The sequence below is a fragment of the Salvelinus sp. IW2-2015 genome, linkage group LG9 (genome assembly GCF_002910315.2).
Source record: "Salvelinus sp. IW2-2015 linkage group LG9, ASM291031v2, whole genome shotgun sequence".
Lineage (NCBI taxonomy): Eukaryota > Metazoa > Chordata > Actinopteri > Salmoniformes > Salmonidae > Salvelinus > Salvelinus sp. IW2-2015.
In genome coordinates, this window is record NC_036849.1 from 17,270,016 (window position 1) to 17,296,923 (window position 26,908).

Sequence of the window (26,908 nt, forward strand, 5' to 3'; positions counted from 1 at the left end):
GTTCAAACTGTAAATAAAAATGTGTTCTTAACTGACTTGCCTAGTTAAATAAAGGATAAATAATAATACTCAATATAGAAATGCAGTCAAAACAATAACATATGGTCAATTGTCTATGCTAAACCACGTTTGTTCCCTTATCTTGGACTGGTGTCTAATTTACAGGCGGCCCGTTAGCCAACCCCTGAGCAGGTGGGAGTTCCTGCTCTTGTTTCTTGGAACTGATGCAAAATGAGCAGCAGCAATGCAGCATCCATCCCAACCGGACGCTAGCGATAAGGAGCATTTGAGAGGTAAGCCACATATTCATTGGGCGTTTAAATCAATTTTTGCTTTTGTGCAATCTAATTCTATTTGGCGAGCGGTGGCTGGTTTTGGTTAAGTTAATACAGCTTTTAAAAAGTGGGCGGATTGACTGTTTTGATTGTAGCCTGATAGTAGCCTACAACAGTGAACAGCTAATAAAACCAACGGAATCACAGAGGAAATCGAAAACCCTGTCTCCTCATGCATGCCAGAACAATCCACATTTCCCTAAAAGGTTTGATGTGCAGCACTGGAGAATTGATGAAGACATCAATCAATATGTAGGCTATTGGTTCATTTGAAGAACTTGTTGTAGTCTCTCGGTCTGTTAGGAAACAACTCTTTTTTTCATAAAGGACCTATTTAGTTACGATGCGTGCCTGTACGTCAGGATAATGTAATATTGTGCAGGAGTCAGTCGGTTAGTGCGACACTGAAGGTACATTGCAGAGATTTACACCACTGACAGACACACCCCTCACTATACCGTCGCCGGCATTGTGTTGATTAGTGGCCATGCACAGCCTGTTACTCTCGGGTCACTTTGAATACATTTAGGTTGAAGGCTATAACCTAATTAAATAAAACCAGCAACGGTTACATCAGCTTCTTCTAAGATGTCTGATAAATGTGGTTTAGATTAGATTGCCATATCAGTGTGTTACTGCAATCACCAGTGGGATGTAAACTCAAACATTACCAATCCCCAAAGCAACATGCTAATTGCTACTCCACCTTCAATTATTTTATGCTTGCAGTCACACACGAGGCATTTGAGAAGCCATTATTAGCAGCCATTATTAGCCCCTTTCTTAATTTACTGTGATTTTTTATTTAACTAGGCAAGTCGGTTAAAAACAAAATATTGTTTACAATGACAGCGTAGAAACAGTGGGTTAACTGCCTTGTTATTAAGGGGCAGAACGACAGATTTTTACCTTGTCAGCTCAGGGATTCGTTCTAGCAACCTTTCAGGTACTGGTCCAATGCTCTAACCACTACGCTACCTGCCGCCCCCTGCATTTGGAAAGTATTCTGACCCCTTGACTTTTTCCACATTTTGTTTCGTTACAGCCTTATTCTAAAATGGATTTAAAAAGAAATCCTCAATCTACACACAATACCCCATAATGACAAAGCAAAAACAGGTTTTTAGAAATGTTTGCAAATGTATTAAAAATAAAAAACAGATACTTTATTTACATAAGTATTCAGACCCTTTGCTATGAGACTTGAAATTGAGCTCAGGTGCATCCTGTTTCCATTGACCATCCTTGAGATGTTTCTACAACTTGGAGTCCACCTGTGGTAAATTCAAATGATTGGACATGATTTGAAAAGGCACACATCTGTCTATATAAGGTCCCACAGTTGACAGTGCATGTCAGAGCAAAAACCAAGCCATGAGGTTGAAGGAATTGTCCGTAGAGTTCCAAGGGAGGGTTTTGTCGAGGCACAGATCTGGGGAAGGGTACCAAAAAAAGTCTGCAGCATTGAAGGTCCCCAGGAACACAGTGGCCTCCATCATTCTTAAATGGAAGAAGTTTGGAACCACCAAGACTCTTCCTCGAGCTGGCCACCCGGCCAAACTGAGTAATCAGGGGAGAAGGGCCTTACTCAGAGAGGTGACCAAGAACCCGATGGTCACTCTGACAGAGCTCTAGAGTTCCTCTGTGGAGACAGACATTTCTGCAGCACTCCACCAATCAGGCATTTATAGTAGAGTGGCCAGACGAAAACCACTCCTCAGTTAAAGGCACATGACAGCCCGCTTTGAGTTTACCAAAAGGCACCTAAAGGACTCTGACCATGAGAAACCAAGATCGAACTCTTTGGCCTGAATGCAAAGCGTCACGTCTGGAGGAAACCTGGCACCATCCCTACGGTGAAGCATGGTGGTGGCAGCATCAGAGACTGGGCGACTAGTCAGGATCGAGGGAAAGATGAACAGAGATAAGTACAGAGGTCCTTGATGAAAACCTGCTCCAGAGCACTCAGGACCTCAGACTGGGACCAAGGTTCACCTTCCAACAGGACAATGGCCCTAAGCACACAGCCAAGACGACGCAGGAGTGGCTTCGGGACAAGTCTCTGAATGTCCTTGAGTGGCCCAGCCAGAGCCCAGACTTGAACCCAAACGAACATCTCTGGAGAGACCTGAAAATAGCTGTGCAGCGATGCTCCCCATCCAACCTGACAGAGCTTGAGAGGATCTGCAGAGAAGAATTGGAGAAACTCCCCAAATACAGGTGTGCCAAGCTTGTAGCGTCATACCCAAGGAAGACTTGAGTCTGTAATCGCTGCCAAAGGTGCTTCAACAAAGTACTGAGTAAAGGGTCTGAATACTTATGTAAATGTGATATTTCAGTTTATTTGTAATAAATTAGCAAAAACTTCTAAAAACCTGTTTTGTTTTGTCATTATGGGGTATTGTGTGTAGATTGATGGGGGGAACAATTTCTTCCATTTTAGAATAAGGCTGTAACTTTCAAAATGTGGAAAAAGTGAAGCGGTCTGAATATTTTCCGAATGCACTGTATATAGGCCTATATATAGAGAAACAGTGCCCTAGAATGCATCAAATGTGATATGCTGAGATGTAAACTCAGAAAAAAAGAAAAGTCCTCTCACTGTCAACTGCGTTTATTTTCAGCAAACTTAACATGTGTAAATATTTGTTTGACGATAGGATTCAACAACTGAGACATGAACTGAAGAAGTTCCACAGACGTGACTAACAGAAATTGAATAATGTATCCCTGAACAAAGGGGGGGGGGGTCAAAAGTAACAGTCAGTATCTGGTGTGGCCACCAGCTGCATTAAGTACTGCAGTGCTTCTCCTCATGGACTGCACCAGATTTGCCAGTTCTTGCTGTGAGATGTTACCCCACTCTTCCACCAAGGCACCTGCAAGTTCCCGGACATTTCTGGGGGGAATGGCCTTAGCCCTCACCCTCCGATCCAACAGGCCCCAGATGTGCTCAATGGGATTGAGATCCGGACTCTTCGCTGGCCATGCCAGAACACTGACATTCCTGTCTTYCAGGAAATCTTGCACAGAACAAGCAGTATGGCTGGTGGCATTGTCATACTGGAGGGTCATGTCAGGATGAGCCTGCAGGAAGTGTACCACATGAGGGAGGAGGATGTCTTCCTGTAACGCACAGCGTTGAGATTGCCTGCAATGACAACAAGCTCAGTCTGATGATGCTGTGACACACCTCCCCAGACCATGACAGACCCTCCATCTCCAAATCGATCCCGCTCCAGAGTACATGCCTCGGTGTAAAGCTCATTCCTTTGACAATAAACGCGAATCTGACCATCACCCCTGGTGAGACACAACCGCGACTCGTCAGTGAAGAGCACTTTTTGCCAGTCCTGTCTGGTCCAGCGACGGTGGGTTTGTTCCCATAGGCAACGTTGTTGCCGGTGATGTCTGGTGAGGACCTGGCCTACAAGCCCTCAGTCCAGCCTTTCTCAGCCTATTGCAGACAGTCTGAGCACTGATAGAGGGATTGTGCGTTCCTGGTGTAACTCGGGCAGTTGTTGCCATCCTGTACCTGTCCCGCAGGTGTGATGTTCGGATGTACCGATCCTGTGCAGGTGTTACATGTGGTCTGCCACTGCGAAGAAGACGCGCTGTCCGTCTTGTCTCCCTGTAGCCCTGTCTTAGGCGTCTCACAGTACGGACATTGCAATTTATTGCCCTGGCCTCATCTGCAGTCCTCATGCCTCCTTGCAGCATGCCTAAGGCATGTTCACGCAGATGAGCAGGGACCCTGGGCATCCTTTCTTTTGGAGTTTTTCAGAGTCAGTAGAAAGGCTTCTTTAGTGTCCTAAGTTTTCATAACTGTGACCTTAATTGCCTACCATCTGCAACTTGTTTGGAACGGTCGTTAAGACACACAGGTGCATGTTCATTAATTGTTTATGGCTCATTGAACAAGCATGGGAAACAGTGTTTAAACCCTTTACAATGAAGATCTGTGAAGTTATCTTATCTTTGAAAGACAGGGTCCTGAAAAGGGGACTTTTTGTTTTTGTTGCTGAGTTTATTACTGTGACTCCTCTCTTCCAGTCATATTTTGAAGGCCCCCAAACCCTCCCCCATTACCTGTTCAATCTGTGGAAATCAAATATTTTTCACAAACATCGTGTGATTGTGTAACGTCCTCCTCTGCTCTTTTTTTTTTTGTATTACCGTTAGGGTTGCAAAGGGTCGGAAACTTTCCAGGAAAATTTCCAGAATTTTTTCAGAGATTTTCCATGGGAAGTTAAGCCTGGGAATTTTGCTTGAATTCATCAAAAAAGTTAGCTTATAATAGTGAACCTTTTTTGTGGGATACACAAGGCAATTCTAGGTCTTGTGACATATATTGGTTAAACTATCCCTAATTCAATGGAATTGCAACCCTCTGCATGTGCAGTCCATTCTTCCATCACATGTACAGCTGATTCTCAAGATCTTGCACACTAATGAGATGCTATTGAGCCCACACTACTACACTGTCTGAGACAAGGACTACATGCTTTCTGGTAAGTTTTGATTATTTTACTGGGTGGGGTGAATATATTTTATGACATTATTTTTTTTGTTAACCAGTAAATGTTAGCCTACAGCAAAGTGTTTAAATCATTTCTAACTTGTTATCAATTTCTGCTAGTTAGTTTTTGCTACCATGTGGGTTTTAGCTTGCTTGAGCCTGCTAACTGAGGAGTGTTAATTCCCCTGTTTCCATACATGTTTCATTTTAAAACATTTATCTTACAAAGGAATTGTTTAATTTAACTGCTTAACTATTTATCTGTACATGGAATTGTATTTGGGGTTTTTTACCCCCCAAAATTATAATCTTTTACAGGAAAATGCCACGAGGAATCTGATGTGTGGAGACATTTCACTGCAGCTAATGTAGAAGGAAAAGCTGTGTACATTTGCAAATACTATGCCAAATCATATGTGAAGAATGCAACAAAGATGCAGAATCATCTGGCCAAGTGCATAAAGTTCCCTCAGCGCTCACAACAAGCAACCTCTGACAAAAGTCCCTCTACTTCTATTTGAGGTGAAAATGATGAATCAGACACCTTATCGATAGCAACAGCTCATGGTCCTCCTGGAATCTGATTTTTTTTGACTCAATGGAGGAACGTAGTCAGAGAAATACTGATGAATGTCTTGCTCGAGCTGTGTATACAACTGGTTCACCTCTGCTCACAGGCAATGTGTATTGGAAGAGATTTCTGAATGTTCTTCGCCCAGCATACACCCTTCCAACCAGACATGCTTTATCTACTCATTTGCTGGATGCAGAGTTCAACAGAGTTCAAGTGAAGGTCAAGCAAATCATAGAGAAAGCAGACTGTATTGCAATCATCTCTGATGGGTGGTCGAATGTTCGTGGGCAAAGAATAATTAACTACATCTCTACCCCTCAACCAGTGTTCTACAAGAGCACAGACACAAGAGAAAGCAGACACACCGGTCTCTACATTGCAGATGAGCTGAAGGCAGTCATCAATGACCTTGGACCACAGAAAGTATTTGCACTGGTGACAGACAATGCTGCGAACATGAAGGCTGCTTGATGTAAAGTGGAGGAGTCCTACCCTGACATCACAACCGTTGGCTGTGCTGCTCATGCATTGAATCTGCTACTCAAGGACATGGCACTGAAAACAATGGATACAATCTACAAGAGAGCCAAGGAAATGGTTAGGTATGTTAAGGGTCAGTAAGTTATAGCAGCAATCCAACCTCACCAAGCAAAGTAAGAAGAATAAGAGCACCACATTGAAGCTGCCCAGCAACACCCATTAGGTTGGTGTTGTCATCATGTTTGACAGTCTCCTGGAGGGGAAGGAGTCTCTCTAAGAAATGGCCATATCACAGTCTGCCGATATGGACAACCCCATCAACAGGATCCTCCTGGATGATGTGTTTTGGGAGAGAGTGGTAAGCAGCCTGAAACTTCTGAAACCTATAGCAGTAGCCATTGCACGGATTGAGGGAGACAGTGCCATCCTATCTGATGTTCAAACTCTGCTTGCAGATGTAAGAGAAGAAATCCATACTGCCCTGCCCACTTCACTATTGCTCCAAGCAGAGGAAACTGCAGTTCTGAAATGCATCAAAAAGCGTGAAGACTTCTGCCTGAAGCCCATACACGCCGCAGCGTACATGTTGGACCCCAAGTATGCTGGCAAGAGCATCCTGTCTGGTGCAGAATTCAACACCTATGGTGTCATCACTACCGTGTCTTGCCACTTAAGCCTGGATGAGGGCAAGGTTCTTGGCAGTCTGGCGAAGTACACTTCCAAGCAAGGGCTTTGGGATGGAGATGCAATATGGCAGTCGTGCCAGCATATCTCATCAGCCACCTGGTGGAAGGTACTTTGTGGATCTGAGGCTCTTTCCCCTGTTGCCTCCATCCTCCAAATCCCACCAACATCAGCCACCTCAGAGTGCAACTGGTCCTTGTTTGGGAACACACACCAAAGCACGCAACAGGCTGACCAATACAAGGGTTGAGAAATTGGTGGCCATCCGGGCAAATTTGAGGCTTTTTGAGCCTGACAACGAGCCATCTTTAACAAGGTTGGAAAGTGACAGTGAAGATGAGGCCTTAGCATCTGATATTCAAGAGTTGGACATTGAGGAGGTCCAGGGAGAAGACATGGAAGCTTGAGAGGAAGATAACCAAAGCTTTAGTTTCTAGACTATCATGTATGTTGGAAACATTTCTGGGAGATGCGATGGGTCATTGGGATCATTCAATATTCCCTTTTGTTGTTCAAGAGTCAACTCATTTAATTAAAGTTCGATTTGTAACTGGATTTTTGTTTCTATTGGAGGGATTTAATAATTTGCAATTGTCTACTTATGATAAGGTAAAAGGTTTATGTTTCCGTCTCCATATATGGTATATATTTCCAATGCAAAAAAATCAACATTTAAATGGTATTAATATTAATTTGCATATATTTCTGTTAATTCCTGTTAATTCCATGGAAAGTTTCCACCTCTGAATATTCCCCAAAATGTGCAACCCTAATTACCATATAGCTTCCCTGTGACGTTTCATGCTATTCAATAGGAATGCACGATATATCGGTGAGCATATTGGAATCGGCTGATATTAGCTAAAAATGCCAAGATAGGCATCGGCCCGATGTCTAGTTTAACAGCGATGTCAAAACTGACGTGCATACCTAACGTAAGTAGATGACGTAATGACGCCATGAAAAATACAGCGCTACACAGAACAAAAGCAGAGACAGAAACATACTAAGGGAACACTTCCAACAACTAAACAAGTTCAAGTCGAGCAGTCATTTGAAAGAGTAAGAAAATTTCAGCGAGACAACTCAAAGGCGAAATCCATTAACGCCAAGATAATGGAATTCATTGCCCTTGACAATCAACCTTCCTCTGTTGTGGATGATGATGGTTTTCGCCAACTGGTCAAGCCCCGGTACACACTATTTTTCAGATGTTGCCCTACTTGTGTTACACAGTATTGTTGAAACGTACAGCCATGAGCTACTTGCTATGGGCGTCACTGCTATTAGCTTCAAGACTGACATTTGGACCAGCGACGTCAGCCCCATGAGCATGCTGAGTCTGACAGCACAGTGGTTCGACAAGGATTTCGTACTGAGGAAAGCCGTATTGCATGCTCATGAATGTGCTAGTTCTCATACCGCTGCTGCCATTTCAATGGCATGTTTGAAACTTGGAAACATGAACACACTCCTAGTGCCATTTGAACAACTGACTCGAGAGATGAGCTAATCAATTGCGTCTGCAGCAGACGTGAGCAGACGCTAGGCCAATTGTGCGCCACCTTATGGGACTCCCAATCACGGCCAGATGTGATACAGCCTGGATTCGAACCAGGGACTGTAGTGATGCCTCTTGCACTGAGATGCAGTGCCTTAGACCGCTGTGTGTGTGTGTCTGTTAACTATTTAACTGTACTAGAATGCTTAAAAATGTTTAATATCGGTTTTGTTTTTTGGCAAGGAAAATATTGGGTATCGGCCGAAAAAGTCATATCGGTGCATCCATACTATTCAACGTGGGTCCTCAGGGACTCCTTCCATCACAACCCAACTCAGAGTTAGCATGATTACTGACAGAGGGGAGGTACAAACACTATAGTATAAGCCTACAAACCAGAAATGTGTTTCTCGTAAATCCCCTATTTTTACTCAAACTTCCTCTCTCATCAAATATATCCCTTTTCCCCATAGACATGTACCGACAGTGTCATGTATCTACCTCACATTTGCCTTTGGAATGATACTTATATTACCCTCTCACAGGTCATAAAATTCCCAATCCATGACTCCCTACTGCCTAGGGCTATGCTGTCTGTATTGGACTGACCCCTCTGCCTCAGACTTGTTTAGGCCTCATATTGGGGCTTGGTCTAGTTCTGAACTGTGGGACTCTGCTCCACTCACAGAGATGCAGTCAGACAGCCCAGGAGCCCGGAGAGAAGCCTGTGATTTGTGGGTTTTACTGAGTGCCTCGAATTGGCTTCATTCATGTAATTCATCTGTCTGCCTGTTACATGGGTGATATGTGAGTTGTGTTGATTAAAAACATTAATGAGATTGCTTGCCAGTGCCATTTTTTTAAATATGTCATTTGTTTGATCATAATCTCTTGATGTCTGGCAGATTTGATTTAGACATCACTGACTAGGAACAGAACTCTCTCAACAGAAATGTGTTATGAGGTTGTATCGCCACTGTTTCTTATTCAAATCTAAGACAGTATATCTAGATGTTTATGTAAGTAGCCTCTAGTTTTTATAGTAGCATGAATGATCTTCCTTTGTAGCCTACAAAATGAGAGCTACTTAAACTGCCAGCCTGGCCATAATTATCAATGGCATAGTCTATACAGCAGGCTGGGTATACACACAGTGACAGTGCTCCTTAGGGAACCTACTGAGCATGTTCAGTGCAAACAGGAAACAGGTGTTCAGTTTGCTGAACAAGGCCAGTGTGTGCAGTCATCACTCCAGTCACGTTATGGATCACCCAGCCTTCAGTAAGAGGCTGCCTTGGCCAGAAAAGTCCTTTCAGCAGCCATTCTGAGTGTGTGTGCATTTGTGTATGAGAGAAAGAGTGAGAAGGTAGTAAATAAGGAGAAAGCCCCCCTCCACCCCCACTTTAGAACAGGTGGAACAGCAGATTGTATCCCATTTGCCTCCTCCAGGCTGGGCCTCTTAAGGACTCCCCGTCTTCCCCGTCTCTATGGACAGATGGACGTTCCTCAGTAGCCTGTGGTCTGCAGACAACCAGAACTGCTCAGGCCTAAACCAACTGTGATACAGAAATAAACCGGACATAAAAACTAGCTTTATAACAGCCTTTTGCCTTTTCCAATAGAACCTACAGTATTAGTAGAAAGATAGTCTTATGGCTTTAAATTCAATTGCATAACTAATGACCATTAACATAATAGGAGCTATTAGGGCTAGATTCAGTCTTTATCACAAGCTGTGTGATGCTGGTCATGCGTATATCACATCCTTCTGTTATCAGAGCTCTGCTGCTCTGTTGCTTTGATATGGCAATATTCACTCATCTCAATTCTTTCATTTGAGAGGATTATCGAAGGGCTTTACTCTGACCTGTGAAAAGTGAGCGATGTCAGAAACCACCCCCAGGAGTCTTTTGGTGTGTGCTTCAAAATCACTCTTTCATTTCAATTAGGGTGCTTCAGAACATTTCTATAGCCTGTGGGGAGGATGGGAGTGGTGAGTCCTATGGTCTGACGGCATGCCCATGTCAGCAGGATGTCACTGGCTGGTTGATAGTTCAATGGACTAGAAATACAGTGAATTGAGAGGGGCTTTTTAAGAGTGGCTATTTGAAGGTCTTTTTTTACATGATAGAAAATGCTGAGGAAATTTATCAGAATCGTAAATTGAGGTTTATAACCAAATTCTGAACATTCCTCATCTTTCTCTTTTATTAATTCTAGTGTATTCATGGCACCAAAGACACATCCCATTTTGACTTCACCTCAGTGATTGTAGCTTATCGACCATGAGAATGGGAGATATATATATATATACCTCTTTTCCCAGCTGTAGCCTTTTCCAGGAAAAGGAAACGACTCCCCCCAACATAAACAAACAGTGGCAGGGCAAGAAGGCACAGCATCTCTGGATCTGCTATTGTTTTATTTATGCTAATTGCAAGCCCTCGGAGAGTGTCCTTTATCCCAGAGTGACAGACAGTTGTCGGTGACGAAGGTGGTTGAGTCAATTTGAGTTAACACTTTATTTATGTTTAATTTCTCTGCCATGGCAGGACTCTCTTCCCCTGGTGACATCTGCTCGCTGAAGCAGGTCGCGTTAATGAATCTGGGTCTGACAGAAGGTTTTACTGTCTATGAATCCTTCTCTTTCTTTTAATCTGCATTTAATACGGTAGGCAATGTCAGATACTGCATGGAGTCAGGTGTGGAGAATTAGTTTATTCTTTGGGCGCAGTATGTCTTTGATCTGCCGCCAAAATGTTTCAGCACTGTTGTTACCCATGGCCTGACCCTTTGCAACATGTACAGTATTTGTCATTGTCATCACTGTCATGTACAGCTATATTTTTGTTGACCTCTTTAGAAGTGAGATATGCCTACTGTATATCAGTGCCTTACTTATAAGATGAATATTGATTGGGCACATCTCAGAATCGTTGGCTGCTTTGTGTGATACGTTTTGAACATCACTCTCTGCTCCTTGTTCTACTTAATTTAATGATTGAATCAGATTCAGATGGCATGCCTACTAATAATTCGATATTAAACTGATTTATGGCAGAATGCCGAGTGTGGCATTAGTCATGTAAACACCTTACTCTGCTTATCTGGTTTTCTGAGCAATGTTTTGATTTATTAGGACATATAAACAGCTTAATCGGTGTTCCAGTTGTGTATTTGATCTGCGCATGTGCCAGCACCGGATAGCGCAAGCTTCCCTCTTATGCGCGACTGAAAGGTTGCGTCTTATAAATTGTTTCCACACACAAACTTTATATAACCAAACTTAACCAAGTTTATTTTGATTTATCAAAAGTCCCATCAGTAGACAAGATTATTAGGGAAATCGTACTTCTTACAAAGCATGTAAACATTTTAAACAAACTATTATATTAACCTAACTATCCAAAATATTTGCATCATTGTGTGTTACTCTCACGCACTGGCAGAAACATTGATCAGAAAACCAGTCATGATTACAACCCACTCCAACTGAAAATTGCTTTCAATCAGTATCCTGAGGTACAAACATGGACTAGGCCTACCTGTTGGCCTTTGTAACATAATGTGCTGTTTGCTGGCTTGATTGTGTTTCACAATAACCTATTGAAGGGGTACTCTAATTGGAATGACACAGCTGTTGGTCAGAGATGCAGATAATGGATTTCAGAGAATGATTTGACTGAACTGGTTGTGAGTAATGGGTAGAAGCAGACCCATTGAACTGTTTGCATTGCAGGTTTAGTGTTACCCAGATTTACCTTTTCAGGGTTTGTTTGTATAAAGTATTTTTCTGAGCATCATGGCAGCAAAACCTCAGTTGAGCGCGCGCGCACACATCCACTTCTGCTGTTTTTCTGGTGCATTGAGCAGATTAGCCGGTCTGAGCTAGCGTTGCTCTTTTTTAAATTGCCTCCTCGCCTTAAACTGAGGTTTCAGGATCAGCTCTTTGCCCATCCACTGTTTGATGCTCCGGCCAGTGGAGCCTCTGTTCCTAGTACTGCCTGCCAGCCAGTCATGGCACAGAGGCACTTTTATAGCCAGAGCCAAAATCCAGATTCTAATCTGCTGCATTGGCTCATTGTTCTTATTCAGGAATGAGGATCAGAGGAACGACCAGAACACCCAAGGCTCTAATATTCCCACAGCAGGCAACAGAATCGGAAGGACTTATAGGAAAATGTTTGTACATTTTACTTGATTGCCTTTTTTTAAACCAGGCTGCCGTTTTGGAGGTGGGAATTATAAGTGAGTGTGTGTGACATAGAGAGACTTTGTGAGGGGTGGGGTGTAGTACTGTACAAAACAGTGTAGCGTATTCTGCTGAGTGACCCATGACCTGACACAGTGGGTAGCCCACAGCATCCTGCCCTGCAGTGTGGCGCTTCTGTACAGTACAGTAGAGGAGTCACACTTCACATCAGGAGCAGGATCCAGCCCTCTGATGATGAAAGACTCAGGAGGGATGCTATAGCTAGCAAGGAGTGGCTATGGAGGAAGGGGAGGGACATCTCAGTGAGCCGATGCAGGTCTGTCTGAACTACAGTATGTTAAGCTCTTATTTGTTGAAGAGTGAGTATCTCTACCTTAGATTGTCGGGCTGTTTCCCTGTGTATTGTATACCTCTATTGTATATCTCTCCCTGTGCACGGGCGTTCAGGTTTGTGGTCTGCACTTGCTCACCAAGTGATGCAGTCACAGCTACTGTCTTTAGGGAATGCTTATTGGTTATGCTTATTGGTTATATTTAATTTATGTAATATTCACCATCCTCTCGATCCTTATCATTTCATCTATAACTAGTATGATAGAGCATCACCATTATACACTAAGGTAATAGAAAATATAATTTTAATACATGTCATGCAATTCTCTCTTGTGCTTTTGGTTACTGATAGGTTGGGCCACAGTTGGGCATTTGTGTGTTATTCCATCATCTTGTTTGTGTTTGCATAAACAGCAGTGTTCATTGTTGGATAGCCCTTTCTGATATCACATTACTGTGTCTCTGGCAGTATTGCTTGTTGGAAGAGAGCTTTTGCATCAAGTCTGTGGGAAGCTTATTTTTTACTGTGCACGGCTGTACTGTAGTTAAGTGGTTAGAACTCTTATTGGAAGTGAACACTCATTTAACAGATAATGAAAATGACATGCTGGGACAGTGAGGAGGGCAAACTCGATCACTAGTGTAGAAACGCATCTCCTCAGAGACACCGTGTTGGGTCTGATTTGGTCCTGTATCCATGGGAACTTCCCTCCCAGTGTTGTCCTCAGAGAAACCCAGATGCTCTGGGTGGCAGACAGATGCTGCACAATGATCTGAAACCAATCTCTTCACAGATAGCTCTCTACATGAGTGCGCCCAGTGTGAAGTATATGCCTAGTGGTCTTATAGCTTTTAATGTAATTTTCAAATCTCCATTCATGTAGCCATGTCCCAGTCTGATTTTTGCATCTGCTAGCAGTTCATCAGCTCGCCCACTGATGCTTGCAGGAAATATCTGCTTGTTGCTCCAGCTCTCCATCTACACAGCGAGCGCCCCATGGTGCACTCTGACATCACATACCGTAAAGTGCCCGGGATTCACAGGAAGTGACGTCATTGACGCAGTCAAATCACACCAAAGTGCAGTCCATTAATGTTTTGACAGTTTGGATGCCTAATAGCGTTTTCTCGCTCTCTCTGCCTTTTTACTGCTGCAAATAACTGACTCGAGGTCTGAGGAACCTCAAAATTAAAGCATAACCTTGTTAAACATGTCTCCTACTCATGTCTAAGTATTAGTTTGCAGTACAGCAAGGTTCAGATGGGGCTCAGATGATGATATTGACTTTACTGTGGCCATTTGTATGGTGAAAAGTGTATACAAATACTGTAGAGCACATATGTCAGAGTCAAGGCCCGCGGGCCACATCCGGCCCGCGAGAAGGTTTTTTACGGCCCCTGGGATGATCTTGATTTATTATTAGAACCGGCCCGCAGACCGCAGCAAGCCGGCAGCCCGCAGATCTTTTACACGCACCAATACTACATTTCCCACAATGCAACGGTGACGCACCGAGCAGTAGGCTGCTTCATTTCAATATTTATTGGCACAGCAGTCGTCAGCATCACAGTAAAAATTTACTTTCAGATACCCATCAAAAATGGCAAAACGGAAGGTGGACACTGAGAACCGGGGGTTTCAAACAAGGTGGGAGTCGGAGTAATGTTCACGGAGGTAGCTGGAAACCTGTGTGTCTTCTGTGTGGAGAAAGTGGGTGGCGGTACTGAAAGAGTATAATCTGAGACGACATTATGAACGAAACACGCGGACAAAAACAAGAATATGGACATGGAACAAAAGGCTACAAAAGGCAGAGGAATTAAACGAGGCCTCAAATCATCTCGACAGGCTCTGTTCAAAAAAAGCCAAATCACAAGGCCAGGCTGCTGTCAGGCCAGTTTTATTTTGGCAGAAGAGATCGCTAAATCAGCCCGGCCATTTACGGAGGGGGATTCATCAAAAACTGCATGATTAAAGTTTGTGACGAAGTTTGCCCAGAAAAAAGGCAACTCTTTTTAAATGTGAGCTGAGCAGAAACACCATTGCGCGAGAGAGTAGACCAGTTGTCCATCAATCTAAAAGAGCAGCTTGTGAAAAAGGGAAAGATTCATTGCATATTCCTTGGCTGTGGATGAGAGACACGACATTCTGACATTGCCCAGGTTGTCAATTTTCATCCGCGAGTGGACTCCAGCCTAAGCGTGACAGAGGAGTTTTTGGCTTTACGTCCTATGCATGGGACAACTACGGGGCATGATTTGTATGAAGAGGTGTCAAGATGTGTAAATGAGATGGAGCTGCCTTGGAAAAACTCGTGGGTTTGACACCGACGGAGCACCTGCGATGTGTGGACACAGGAGCGGACTGGTGGCGAAGATACGGGAAAAGATGCAAGAGGAAAACGCGACAGGTGAGCTGACAGCTTATCATTGTATCATACACCGAGAAGCGTTGTGCGGTAAAGCCTTGAAATGGAGCATGTAATGAGCATCATCACGCGCACAGTTAACTTTATCAGAGCCAAAGGTTTGAATCACCGCCAGTTCAAGGCATTCTGACGGAGTTAGAAACGGAGCATGGTGATTTGCCTTATACACAGAGGGTGCGATGGCTAAGCCAGGGAAAGGTGCTTCAAAGATGTTTCGAGCTTCGTGAGAGACTTGTCTGTTCTGGACAGCAAAGGGAAAGCACACACAAACTCCGAGACGAAATGTTTCTGTGTGAAATGGCTTTTCTGTGTGACATTACGAGTCATCTGAATGCATGAACTGCAGCTGCAGGGTCGGGATCATGTCATCTCTGATAGTACAGTACAGTGAAGGCATTTAAAACCAAAACTGACTCTGTGGGAGACGCAGATGCGGAAAGAAATTTGAGCCACTTTCCCAGCTGCCAGACCATGAAAGAGAAGCTCCTCACCAGTGCGTTCCCGAGCGCACAGTTGGCTGATAAAATAGGTATGCTTGCCGCTGACTTTCGACGCCGATTTGCTGACTTTGAAGCACAAAAAAGCAGGTTGAACTGCTCGGTAAACCCATTTGCTGTTGACGTGGAAGCTCACCACCAACCTCCAAATGGAGTTGATTGACCTCCAATGCAATGATGCACTGAGGGCAAAATATCGGCAGTGGGTGCTGCGGAGTTCGCCCCGTTTCCTCCCGACACAATGCCCCAGCTGCGCATCCAGCTGCTCAAACGTTGTCTATGTTTGGCAGCACATACCTGTGTGAACAACTGTTTTCTTTGATGAACCTGAAACAAACATCACACAGAAGGCGACTTACTGCTGAACACCTCCACTCAATTCTGAGGATTTCCTCAGCTCAGAGCTCTACCCCGAACATTGATGAACTTGTGGAAAAGATGGGACACCACCAAGTATCACCTCAACCTCAAACAAGTGAACATTACTGTGCAATCACATATTTAGGTTTTTACTCAGTTCAAGTTTAAAAGTTAAAGTTTAATATTTGTTTTCACTGCATGTTACTTCTCCTTAAACAAAGTGTTGTTTTTGATTAATAGATTTTTGCACTATTTTATTGTATTTCAATCCAATATATTTTAAGGAAATATTTCAGTTGAGTGGTGATAGAGAAATTAGCTATTATTGTTTTTTTCTTTGAAGTAAATTTAGCCCACTTTTTCGCTAAAATAGAAAATATAGGCTACTGATGGTGCCTTGAATACCGGTTTCTTTCATTTAATGTTCATGTTATGGGGATTTTTATATAAAGGAAATTTGTCTTTTGTGTCTGTTGAAAATTAAAGATTACTGACAGAGCCATAAGAAAATATTGCTTTATTTATCTGATCATATTGGAATATATTTGTTAGGTTTTCAGTAGGTTCAATTAGGTTCACTAGACTATATGCGTCATTTAAAAAATTTTCAATGAACATTCGAACAGTCCGGCCCTCGGCTTGTAGCTAAATTTTTTATTTGGCCCTCCGTCCATTTGACTTTGACACCCCTGCTGTAGAGCTAAGAGATTGGTCTTGTATTGATTGGTCAGAGAGCTTGGGAGTGTACGTAGCTGCAGTTAGCTTGCTCAGACCCTGACCGAGGCCACAGCAGCGTGAGTGATGTGCTTATTTGTGTTCTCATCCATACCCGGGGAAATCCACAGATACCGTCAATAAACTCTGTACCTCAGCAAGCTGCTCATGGATCAGTTGAGTACACAGTGAAAAGCCTCTAAGCTACGTAGTATCATGGATTGCTTCATTTTTATAATACCAATTTAGTGTACTTCACCTCATTTATTGGAAGCAGTGTTGTGGTGCATACTCTAATCAATATTTTCCTGCTCCTGTGGTCAAACGATTCATCTCCTGCTCATGATTTGCGGTTCTTTAACAAGTCTTTCTGCTGAGAATGAAGCTGTATCTGTAGGCTACCCCACTGAATTGTTCACAGCAGCCAGGCTATGTGACCTGTCCACTTCCTGTCTGTCTGTGGGCCGGTGAAGATTGACGTCCGCTCGTTATCTCCACATGGCGCTCCAGTCCACTGCTGCGCTGCGTTCACACGGCTTTATAGAGGCCATCCATGGCTTTTTAATAGACCTTCATGACTTCCTCATACTCAGCTCATGGTGAAAGCCACACGCTTGTGATACTAGGACTGGCATCACTCCGCCATGGCCTGCTGACAAGACCAGGGAATATCATTATTGCTTGATTACCACTCGGTGGGTGCTTCAATAGTCATAAATGACATGATTGACTGTTGATGGGGTGAAAAATAGCGGAGGCACACGTTAAACCTATCCTAGTTTTTAAGATCAACTATAACCAGAATGTTTGATTTCCGGCTTAGTTTTCTCTGAGAGAGGAACAATAATAAGCCTCGGTATGATGACAGCCTACGGCCTTTTGACAGGTTGTCTGTTTTTATCACTGGGAAGATACTTTAGATGATGGCTGTGCTGTTTAGTAAGACATCCAGGCTATTGGATATGCACACTTACTGCAATATCCCCAAGGATAGAAATGACTCTACAGAGGGTGTTGGGTTACAGTTTCAGGAGTCACTTCTTGTTTAATGTGTGTGTGTGTGGGGGGGGGTGCTCTGGAATCAGACTAACAAATAGGCCTTTGTATTGGGGTGAATGGAAAGGACAAACTACTATGGCAACAAGCGACATGAAGGAAGCACATGCCAAACATTATCTCATTGGATTAATGGAAGCTATTAGTTTTCACCGGGTCCTTTGTGACCTCCAGATAAAATGTGTAGGCACACAGACCAAGGTCAATGCCATGTCACTTGGGCCTGAAGGCATTGGAGGGATCCTCTTTGTGCATGTACAGACAAAGGCTGAGAGTGGCCCTTAGGGAATCCACATTGTTGTCCTATTTTATTAGTATTTTTATTAGTTGTATGTACAGGATACACATGGTGTTCACCGTCAAACTAAATGCTTATTTGTTGTTTACTTCTTCAAAATTGCATACCTTTTCAATACTAATCACTTTACTGTTTCTCTCTTCTCAGTTGTGGTTGTATGACTTCAGCCCCTGAGACGTAGGCCGAGTCTCACTCATGGCGGACTCTAAGCTGTTTGTGACGGGGGCGCCCCCTCTGGATGAGAGGGATATGGAGCTGGATGTGCTGGGCTTCCTGGACTCTCTGGGGGAGGACAACATCACTGCAGCAGAGAGGTGCTACCGCTCCCACTCCCGCAGCAGTGTCCTGCAAGGCCTGCCCTTTGGAGGGGTGCCCACGGTCCTCGCCATTAATGTTGTCATGTGGATGGTATGTTGCTGACAGAGAGATATGCATACACACCCACACGGATACATGTATGTTTGCGCACACACACTACAGTGCTACGACAATCTCAACCTTTAATTTGAACTCTGATGCCATGATAGTAAACATTGTTTAGTATCACGTTTTAGTACACTTTCTTATCCTTCCCAGATAGAGGAAGTGGTATCATATGAAAAGAAAGCCAATAAAAAGCTAAGCCTCTATCTTGACAACTCCACTTACTCTACCTACAAGCCTTCACATTCGTATGCACATGATGCATGATGCATAGACTGTACTCATTCTCCTCTCTCTAGCACAGTATGTCGCCATGCTCATACTGTTTATAAATATGCAGAAGGATTACCCTCCCCACTCCAGGATAATAATAGATATAACATTTGTGAATGGACACCTCTGTTCCACTGTCAGTTCTTGTCAAACTAGATTTCCTCTCTGTTTATCAGTCTCTCTACCAGCCCTGTTTAATTGACTCACTGTGATTGTTCCCTGGTTGTCAGGACAACACAGAAGGTTAATAGCAGTGTCTTAACGACGGGTCCAAATGAAGTCAACTTGATTACCCTCATGTGACGGCAGCATGCCTCTGCACCAATTAGAACTTCACACAGAATAATAATCTGTGGGGCATCAGCAGAACATGGACACCCACGCAGGGACAAGAAATAGAAGACAGTAGAGAGAGGCGGAGAGAAACAAAGGGATATCATCTATGCAGAGAGCTTGCGAATTGCATTTGGCTATGAAAGTAAAAGCAGAATTTATTATTAATCTCATCACAGCTTAGTCCAATACCTTGTTAAACATTGTCCTGATTACCCATGCATGGCTTTAGACCATTAGGAAATGTATTGTTCAACCTCTTTAATGAGAGATCTTGCTTTTCTTCTAACAACATTATACTCATCCTTACCCAGTACCCAATATCTCATCTAGCCAGCAGATGATTTACAGTGCATTCAGAAAGTATTCAGACCCCTTGACTTTTTCCACATTTTGTTACGTTAAATAAAGCCTTATTCTAAAATGTATTAAATCGTTTTTTACCCTCCGTCAGTCTACACACATTACGCCATAATGACAAAGCAAAAACAGGTTTTTAGAAATGTATCACAAGCCAGAAAGGTTTCCTCCAGATGTGACGCTTGGCATTCAGGCCAAAGTGTTCAATCTTGGTTTCATCAGACCATATTATTTTTTTTACTGGTTTTTGCTTTGTCATTATGGGGTATTGTGTGTAGATTGACGGAGGAGGGAAAATTATTTAATACATTTTAGAATAAGACTGTGACCTAGAGTGTAACAAAATGTGGATAAGGACAACGGGTCTGAATACGCTATTCATTTTATAGATCTATTTCACAGGATATTGTGTAAAATGAGAGATGATCATGTTTTTCCCATACAGTGTAATATGTGCTCTCCAACACATTCTCTCTCTCCTTCGTAATGATTCCCTGGTTCTCACTTCCTGTGTGTTTTGAGAGTAGGGGACAGGGGTCTATTCAGTTGTCTTGCTATTGACCAGTGAGCCCAGATGTTTTTGTTCCAGCCCCAAACCTTTATTTTTTAAAATGTTTTGTCTGATATGAAAAGACACATTTTAATGACAAAAATAAACAATACAATGTGCTGCGCTAGTCAGTAGCAGGCACTGCAAGAAGCCTCTTTAGTGACCTACTGACTGGTTGGCTAGCTGAGACCGAAGAGACGAGAACGTTTTTCTAACTGAAGTATATATTCTGACAGTGACACAGTGCCCTCCTGTGGACTGAAGCAGAACTTTACTACAACATATTTACCCTGTTTTTAAAATTAGCAATGGTGAGGTGGTAGAACTGGCTAAATGAAAGTGAATCATAGAGGTCTTGTAACCTATTCCATTCTACAGGTAAACATGCATGGCTCATGTCTGTTATTTCCATATAGGCTATGTAACTATTTGTAAAAAAGAAAGAAAAAAAAGATCTTTATTAAATTGGTGAAATTATTTAATTGAGCATTTATTTTTGTTCCTATTTTATTCACTTAGTTATTTACTTTTTCTAGTGTTGCATTGTCGAGAGGGTAACCTGCAAGTAAGCATTTCATTGCAGTGAGTATTTCATGTGTATATGAAAAATAAACAAACTTGAACTTTGACGGGATGGGGAGGGCAGCCAGAAAGAGGAGAAAAGATGGCCATTTTAGTGTGTTAGATTGTATTTTCAATATTCTGTTCACATACATAGGCCCTTAAGTTATGTGACCTCAGATGTTGTGTCATTTGAAAATCTCACACTAGCTGGTAGAACTGACGAGGTCTTATAACGTATCCATTCTACAGGTACATTTTTCAGGGGCTTATGTTTTTTTGTATTCATATAGCCTAGGTGCTATGTTGCTTCTTATCTGTCATGTTCAGAGTTGTGTTATGCGCACACTTGAATTTGTCTTTACAGTTGAGATGCCCTGGTCATGTCAGTATACAGTAACTTTAAAGAGCAACTGGCCCTAAAAATCAACTTCTCCTTTAGAAAACAGCATGAGGCTTCGATATGAGTCAGGATCATTTTGGTCAAACTGAGTTTTGTGAGACTTGTGGTCATGACTGCATCACAACGTAAATTAAGGTTGGTTTTGTTTCAATCCTGCCCACAGCTGGCAGCACACAAGTAATCATCAAACTTAAAGGTGTGCAACATGAACATATTGTCTTATTTCCATTGTAAGTTATTCACCATCTCTAACTAGCCCTGGAGATAGGCTATCCAAAGTCAGTCAGGTCGCACAACAGCCGGCTGACGCTATCAGGCGAAATAATTTGGCTAACTCTTCCCACCTGCGAACACACGAGACACCCACATCAAGCCACACCCCGAAACTTACTCACGTTTGAATTCAGTCGTGTGACCGCCAGTATTTCTTAATGAATCAAATTTAAAACGAGGACAAAGTGCATTTGCCCTTTCAAACTAGACACACCAGACAAGACACAGAGACAGCAACAGAAGAATAGGTGCTGGAGAAAAACCCCAGACAACACAGACCGCTCAGGCTAGTGTAGTCAATAGCAGGGGCTTTTCTACGATTTGAAGACATTGGGAGCTTAGCGCAAAGACAGTAAAAGAGACAGTTCCTTCATTCAGAGACCTATATTTGAAGTTGTCGAGTAGTTTTTGGCAATACACTATAGATGTATGTGTTCCAGAGTACAGAGACCCACAATAGCAACTAATTGAGTACTTCCAGTGTCTGCTGTGGGAAGGTACAAGTTACCTGAAAAATATCTAATCTCTCAATGTTCATCTCAAAGTGCACCAAATTCATGCATTTTGCTGTTGAAATTCCATACTAAGCTCCCAATGTCTTCAAATCGTAGAAACGCCCCTGCTATTGACTACACTAGCCTGAGTATACATGCTGACCTCTCCTTGGTAGTTTCCAAGACAACCAACCACATACAACTCTTTGGAAAATATATTGTTATTGCTGTTGAATAATATTTGTGCATTCCTCATTAGATTTATTCCATCTGCAAATCCATGATGTACATGCAAGTCAAAATATATATTTTTATGTTTAAGACTTAAAAGAGAGATGGGTGAGTGTTCTGAGGAGCTCCCTATGTCCTATAACTCATTCTTTATATTGCAGTTTCTTTTGCTGATCTTCTCCTGTTTGAGGAAGGCTGCTTGGGACTATGGCCGTCTGGCTCTATTGATGGAGAATGACAGGTACAGTAAAGCCTTTGCTCTCATCCTCCATTCATACTCAGTATGTTATAGGTTTGGTATATGAGTTGAGGCAACACTCAAGATCTCCATACCAGACCTATAATATACTGAATATATTGAAAGCATAATTCATGACCACTTGACAATGCTCCTTGATATTAGCTCCCCCTCCTGAGAAGGCATGGTACTGCTCAGGCATTCTCATACTAATAATAGCCATATCTGCAAATAGTCATATCTAGGAAAACCAAAGTTCCAAAGGCTGGGCCTAATATAGTGTATATGAGGTCATACAAGAAGTTTTGTAGTGATTCATATGTTGATGATGTAAAGAATATTTGCTGGTCTGCAGTGTGTAATGAGGAACAACCAGACGCTGCGCTTGATGCATTTATGAAACTACTTATTCCAGTTACTAATAAGCACGCACCCATTAAGAAAATGACTCTAAAAACTGATAAATCCCCTTGGATTGATGAGGAATTGTATGGTTGAGAGGGATGAGGCAAAAGGTATGGCAATTAAATCTGACAGCCCAACTGATTTGGCAAACGTACTGCAAATTAAGAAATCATGTGACTAAACTAAAAAGAAATAGAAAATATACTCTGAAACAAAGATGAATGATAGTAAAAAGCTTTGGAGCACCTTAAATGAAATTTTAGGACATTTTTGGTTCCTTCATTCATTGAATCAGATAGCTCATTCATCACAAAGCCCACTGATATTGGCAAGATTAGCAAATTTAGGGACGACATGCCAGCAACAAACGCTGACACTACACATCCAAGTATATCGGAAAGACAACAACTTTTGAATTCCGCAAAGTCAGTGTGGAAGAGGTGAAAAATTTGTTGTCTTTCAACAATGACAAGCCACTGGGGTCTGACAATCTGGATGGAAAATGACTGAGGATAATAGCAGACAATATTGCCACTCCTATTTGCCATATCTTCAATTTAAGCCTGCTAGAAAGTGTGTGCCCTCAGGCCTGGAGGGAAGCTAAAGTCATTCCGCTACCCAAGAATAGTAAAGTCCCCTTTACTGGCTAAAATAGCCGACCAATCAGCCTGTTACCAACCCTTAGTAAACTTCTGGGAAAAATTGTGTTTGACCAAATACAATGCTATTTCATAGTAAACAGATTGACAACAGAATTTCAGCATGTTTATAGGGAAGGACACTCAACAAGCACAGCACTTACACAAATGACTGATGATTGGCTGAGAGAAATTGATGATACAATGATTGTGGGGGCTGTCTTGTTAGACTTCAGTGCCGCTTTTGACATTATCGATCATAGTCTGTTGCTGGAAAAACGTATGTGTTATGGATTTACACCCCCTGCTATAATGTGGATAAAGAGTTACTTGTCTAACAACTCAGAGGGTGTTCTTTAATGGAAGCCTCTCAAATATAATCCAGTTAGAATCAGGAATTCCCCAGGGTAGCTGTTTAGGCCCTTTGCTTTTAATTTTTATTTACTAACGACATGCCACTGACTTTGAGTAAAGCCAGAGTGTCTATGTATGTGGATGACTCAACACTATACACGTCAGCTACTACAGCGACTGAAATGACTGCAACACTCAACAAAGAGCTGCTGTTAGTTTCAGAGTGGGTGGCAAGGAATAAGTTAGCTCTAAATATTTCTAAAACTTAAAGCATTGTATTTGGAACAAAACACTCACTAAACCCTAAACCTCGGCTAAATCTTGTAATAAATAATGTGGAAATTAAACAAGTTGAGATGACTAAACTGCTTGGAGTAACCCTAGATTGTAAACTGTCATGGTCAAAACATATTGATGCAGTAGTAGCTAAGATGAGGAGAAGTCTGTCTATAATAAAGCGATGCTCTGCCTTAACAACACTATCAACAAGGCAGGTCCTACAGGCCCTAGTTTTGTCGCACCTTGACTACTGTTCAGTCGTGTGGTCAGGTGCCACAAAAAAGGACAGGAAAATTGCAATTGGCTCAGAACAGGGCAGCACGGCCCTTGGATGTACACAGAGAGCTAATATTAATAATATGCATGTCAATCTCTCCTGGCTGAAAATGGAGGAGAGATTGACTTCACCACTACTTTTATTTATGAGAGGTATTGACATGTTGAATGCACCGAGCTGTCTGTCTAAACTACTGGCACACAGCTCGGACACCCATGCATACCCCACAAGACATGCCTCAAGTCCAGAACAGACTACGGGAGGCACACAGTACTACATAGAGCCATGACTACACGGAACTCTATTCCACATCAGGTAACAGAAGCAAGCAGTAAAATTAGATTAAAACAAACAGATAAGCACATTATGGAACAGCGGGGACTGTGAAGCAACACAAACATTGGCACAGACACAGGCAGATACACACGATAACATGTGCACTATACATACACATGGATTTAGTACTGTAGATATGTGGTATTGGTGAAGTAGGGGCCTGAGGGCACACAGTGTGTTGTGAAATCTATGAATGTATTGTAATGTTTTTAAAATTGTATTAACTGCCTTAATTTTGCCGGACCCCAGGAAGAGTCGCTGCTGCCGGGGATCCGTAATAAATACAAAATACTCACAAAATACTTTGTTTTCCCTGGCTTTCTTGCTTTGAATGAGCTGTTACAGTATTGCATTGCTTTACTATAATTCGTTTTTAGTCACTTTTTACACACATCACAATCTGTGAGTATCTCTATTTTTGTTCCAAGATCTCCAATGTTGATACCATAATATTCATAAAGCATTCATGGCACAGGCAGACACACACAGTAGCTCTGTAGGAGGATTCTGATTTTTCGGACTTTTAGGACCTTTTTTGCTTTCGAAGTGGTCTGAGGTCCAGTCAGTAGTCTGTGTGGGTCTGCAGATTGAGGCACTGCAACAGCTTACTTCTGACCTGGAGCCACACTCCAGTGAGCGTGGGGTTGATTAGTTCTGCCTGACCAGCAGCGGCTCTCTGCCACCCCCGAGTCAGAGACATCTGCCGTTGCGCTAATTCAATTATGCCGCTTAAAGTGTCTCGCTGTAGAGCTATCTGCGACGTCGCAACGAGAGAAACGTCACCAAACTTAATCATCACAATGCTTCATTGGATTCCAGGAACACTGTCTAGCCCCTTTATTTCCCCTCCTATCATTGATATGATCTCAGCTGTGCTGGAGAATCCTCTGTTTCAGTTTGACTTGAGTTCTAAGAGGTGTACAGGGGCCTGCATGGAAAAGCTATTAGACCCAGCCAACACTATTAGCACTCATGCTGTCTGCAGGCTCTGTGCCCACCTGTCTGTGGGAAGGAAAGGATATTAACTTCCCACAGTCACTCAACGCTGTCCATGTGACTGTCTAGAAATCATCCTTCCAAGAATGTGTTTAATGGCTGTAGTCTCATATTGCGCCGACTTGTTGCTCGTACAGTATCTTCCCTCATAGGATGGCAATCTGCAGAATAAGCTTCCTTCCCTCCTATTCTGTAGGAAGGAACACATTGTCCATCAATGTGATAATCCTGGTATTTCTTCTGTTTCTCAGCCTCACGTCGTTGTTCTACGGAGAGCAGAGTGAGAAGGAGAAGTCCCCGTCAGAGTCCAGCCCGTCAGACTCCGAGACCAAGGACTTGGTGAGTCCAACTGTTATTATGGATCCAACTCCAGACCGCAGGATGGGTCTAGGGGTATAGCTTATGATGGGTGACCTTTTTGAGTGTGAATAAAAGTGGGGCACACCTTTTTCTGACACTGACCAAAGCACTTGTCCTTAATTGAGTTGATAAAACGTCCAACTGCACAAACAAAAACAAAATATGAAAAGACGGACTGTTCAGACAATGACTTCATAGACACCTGCGTGACTGTTTAGGGTCACCACCACCATCGATGTGACACACCATGTTTATGATGGAGTAGGACTGACTCAGACATGAGGTCTTCTCCAAGAGTTTGACAGCAGTAAAGTCGTTTATGCCTCAGACTAGACCTATTAAAGCCCCATTACCCTTTCAGCTCGTAGGCCTTAATGTTATACAAATGACAGATGCGTGGCGAGTCAGGCGTGCTGTGCAATGCCTACCACATAGTCTGTCATCGATTTGTATTTAATAAGCGATCCACTGAATGTTTTATGTCTTTGCTCCATCTCTAGGGCTTCTGCTCTTGGCTTACAACAATCTATCATATGAAGTAAGTGTAAAACTCTTGACCCTTTAACACTCAACCCCATCCTCGCTTCTATCATGTTTTATTGCTCTTCTCTTCAATGTTGATATGTATATCTCATTAAGCAGCGAAAACAAACGGGTGTGTGCTCATGGGATCATTTGTGCCATGATTTACCATAGAGTATTTGCACTTGCTCGAGTCTGACTCACTTTCACTCAACAAATTTAGGCCCGTAAAACAGTGACTTCCTCTGTGTCCATGGTTTCCAAAGTATTATGGTGGAGTTTGGGTGCATCTGGGTGCTGTTTTTAGTCCTTGTGTTAGTAGCTGACTGTATACCTCACCCTGGGATCCCTGGAAAAGTGCTAACCCACCCTGATAGCTCTGTGTGGCCTAGCCTGCCTCCCTGCCGTGGGACCAGCAGGCACCTCCTGTTATTTCAGAGACAAGTGGGTTTTCAGACCCTCCCGCTTGGGCTCCCCTTAGCCACCACAGGTTTGGCAGGAGTGTAGTGGCATAGTTACACTGAGGCATGAGGAGCAGGCCCCATAATATCACTACCGTGGAGTACCTCTGAATCCGTCTCGGCACGGAAGACGATTCTACCCTTCCCT

The 26,908-nt window shown here is 42.8% G+C and overlaps 1 protein-coding gene across 1 annotated transcript in view; it reads left to right on the top strand.

The window, feature by feature from the left end:
* Window positions 1–205: 205 nt before the first annotated feature.
* LOC111968711 (calcium permeable stress-gated cation channel 1) overlaps window positions 206–26,908 on the top strand; it is a 35,434-nt gene continuing 8,731 nt past the window's right edge. Inside the window, exons 1-5 of the mRNA XM_023994521.2 lie at window positions 206–293; window positions 18,141–18,401; window positions 22,056–22,135; window positions 25,669–25,756; window positions 26,278–26,315. Of these exons, the coding sequence (XP_023850289.1) occupies window positions 18,189–18,401; window positions 22,056–22,135; window positions 25,669–25,756; window positions 26,278–26,315 (419 nt within the window). The 5' untranslated portion in view covers window positions 206–293; window positions 18,141–18,188. The remainder of the gene's footprint in view (window positions 294–18,140; window positions 18,402–22,055; window positions 22,136–25,668; window positions 25,757–26,277; window positions 26,316–26,908) is intronic.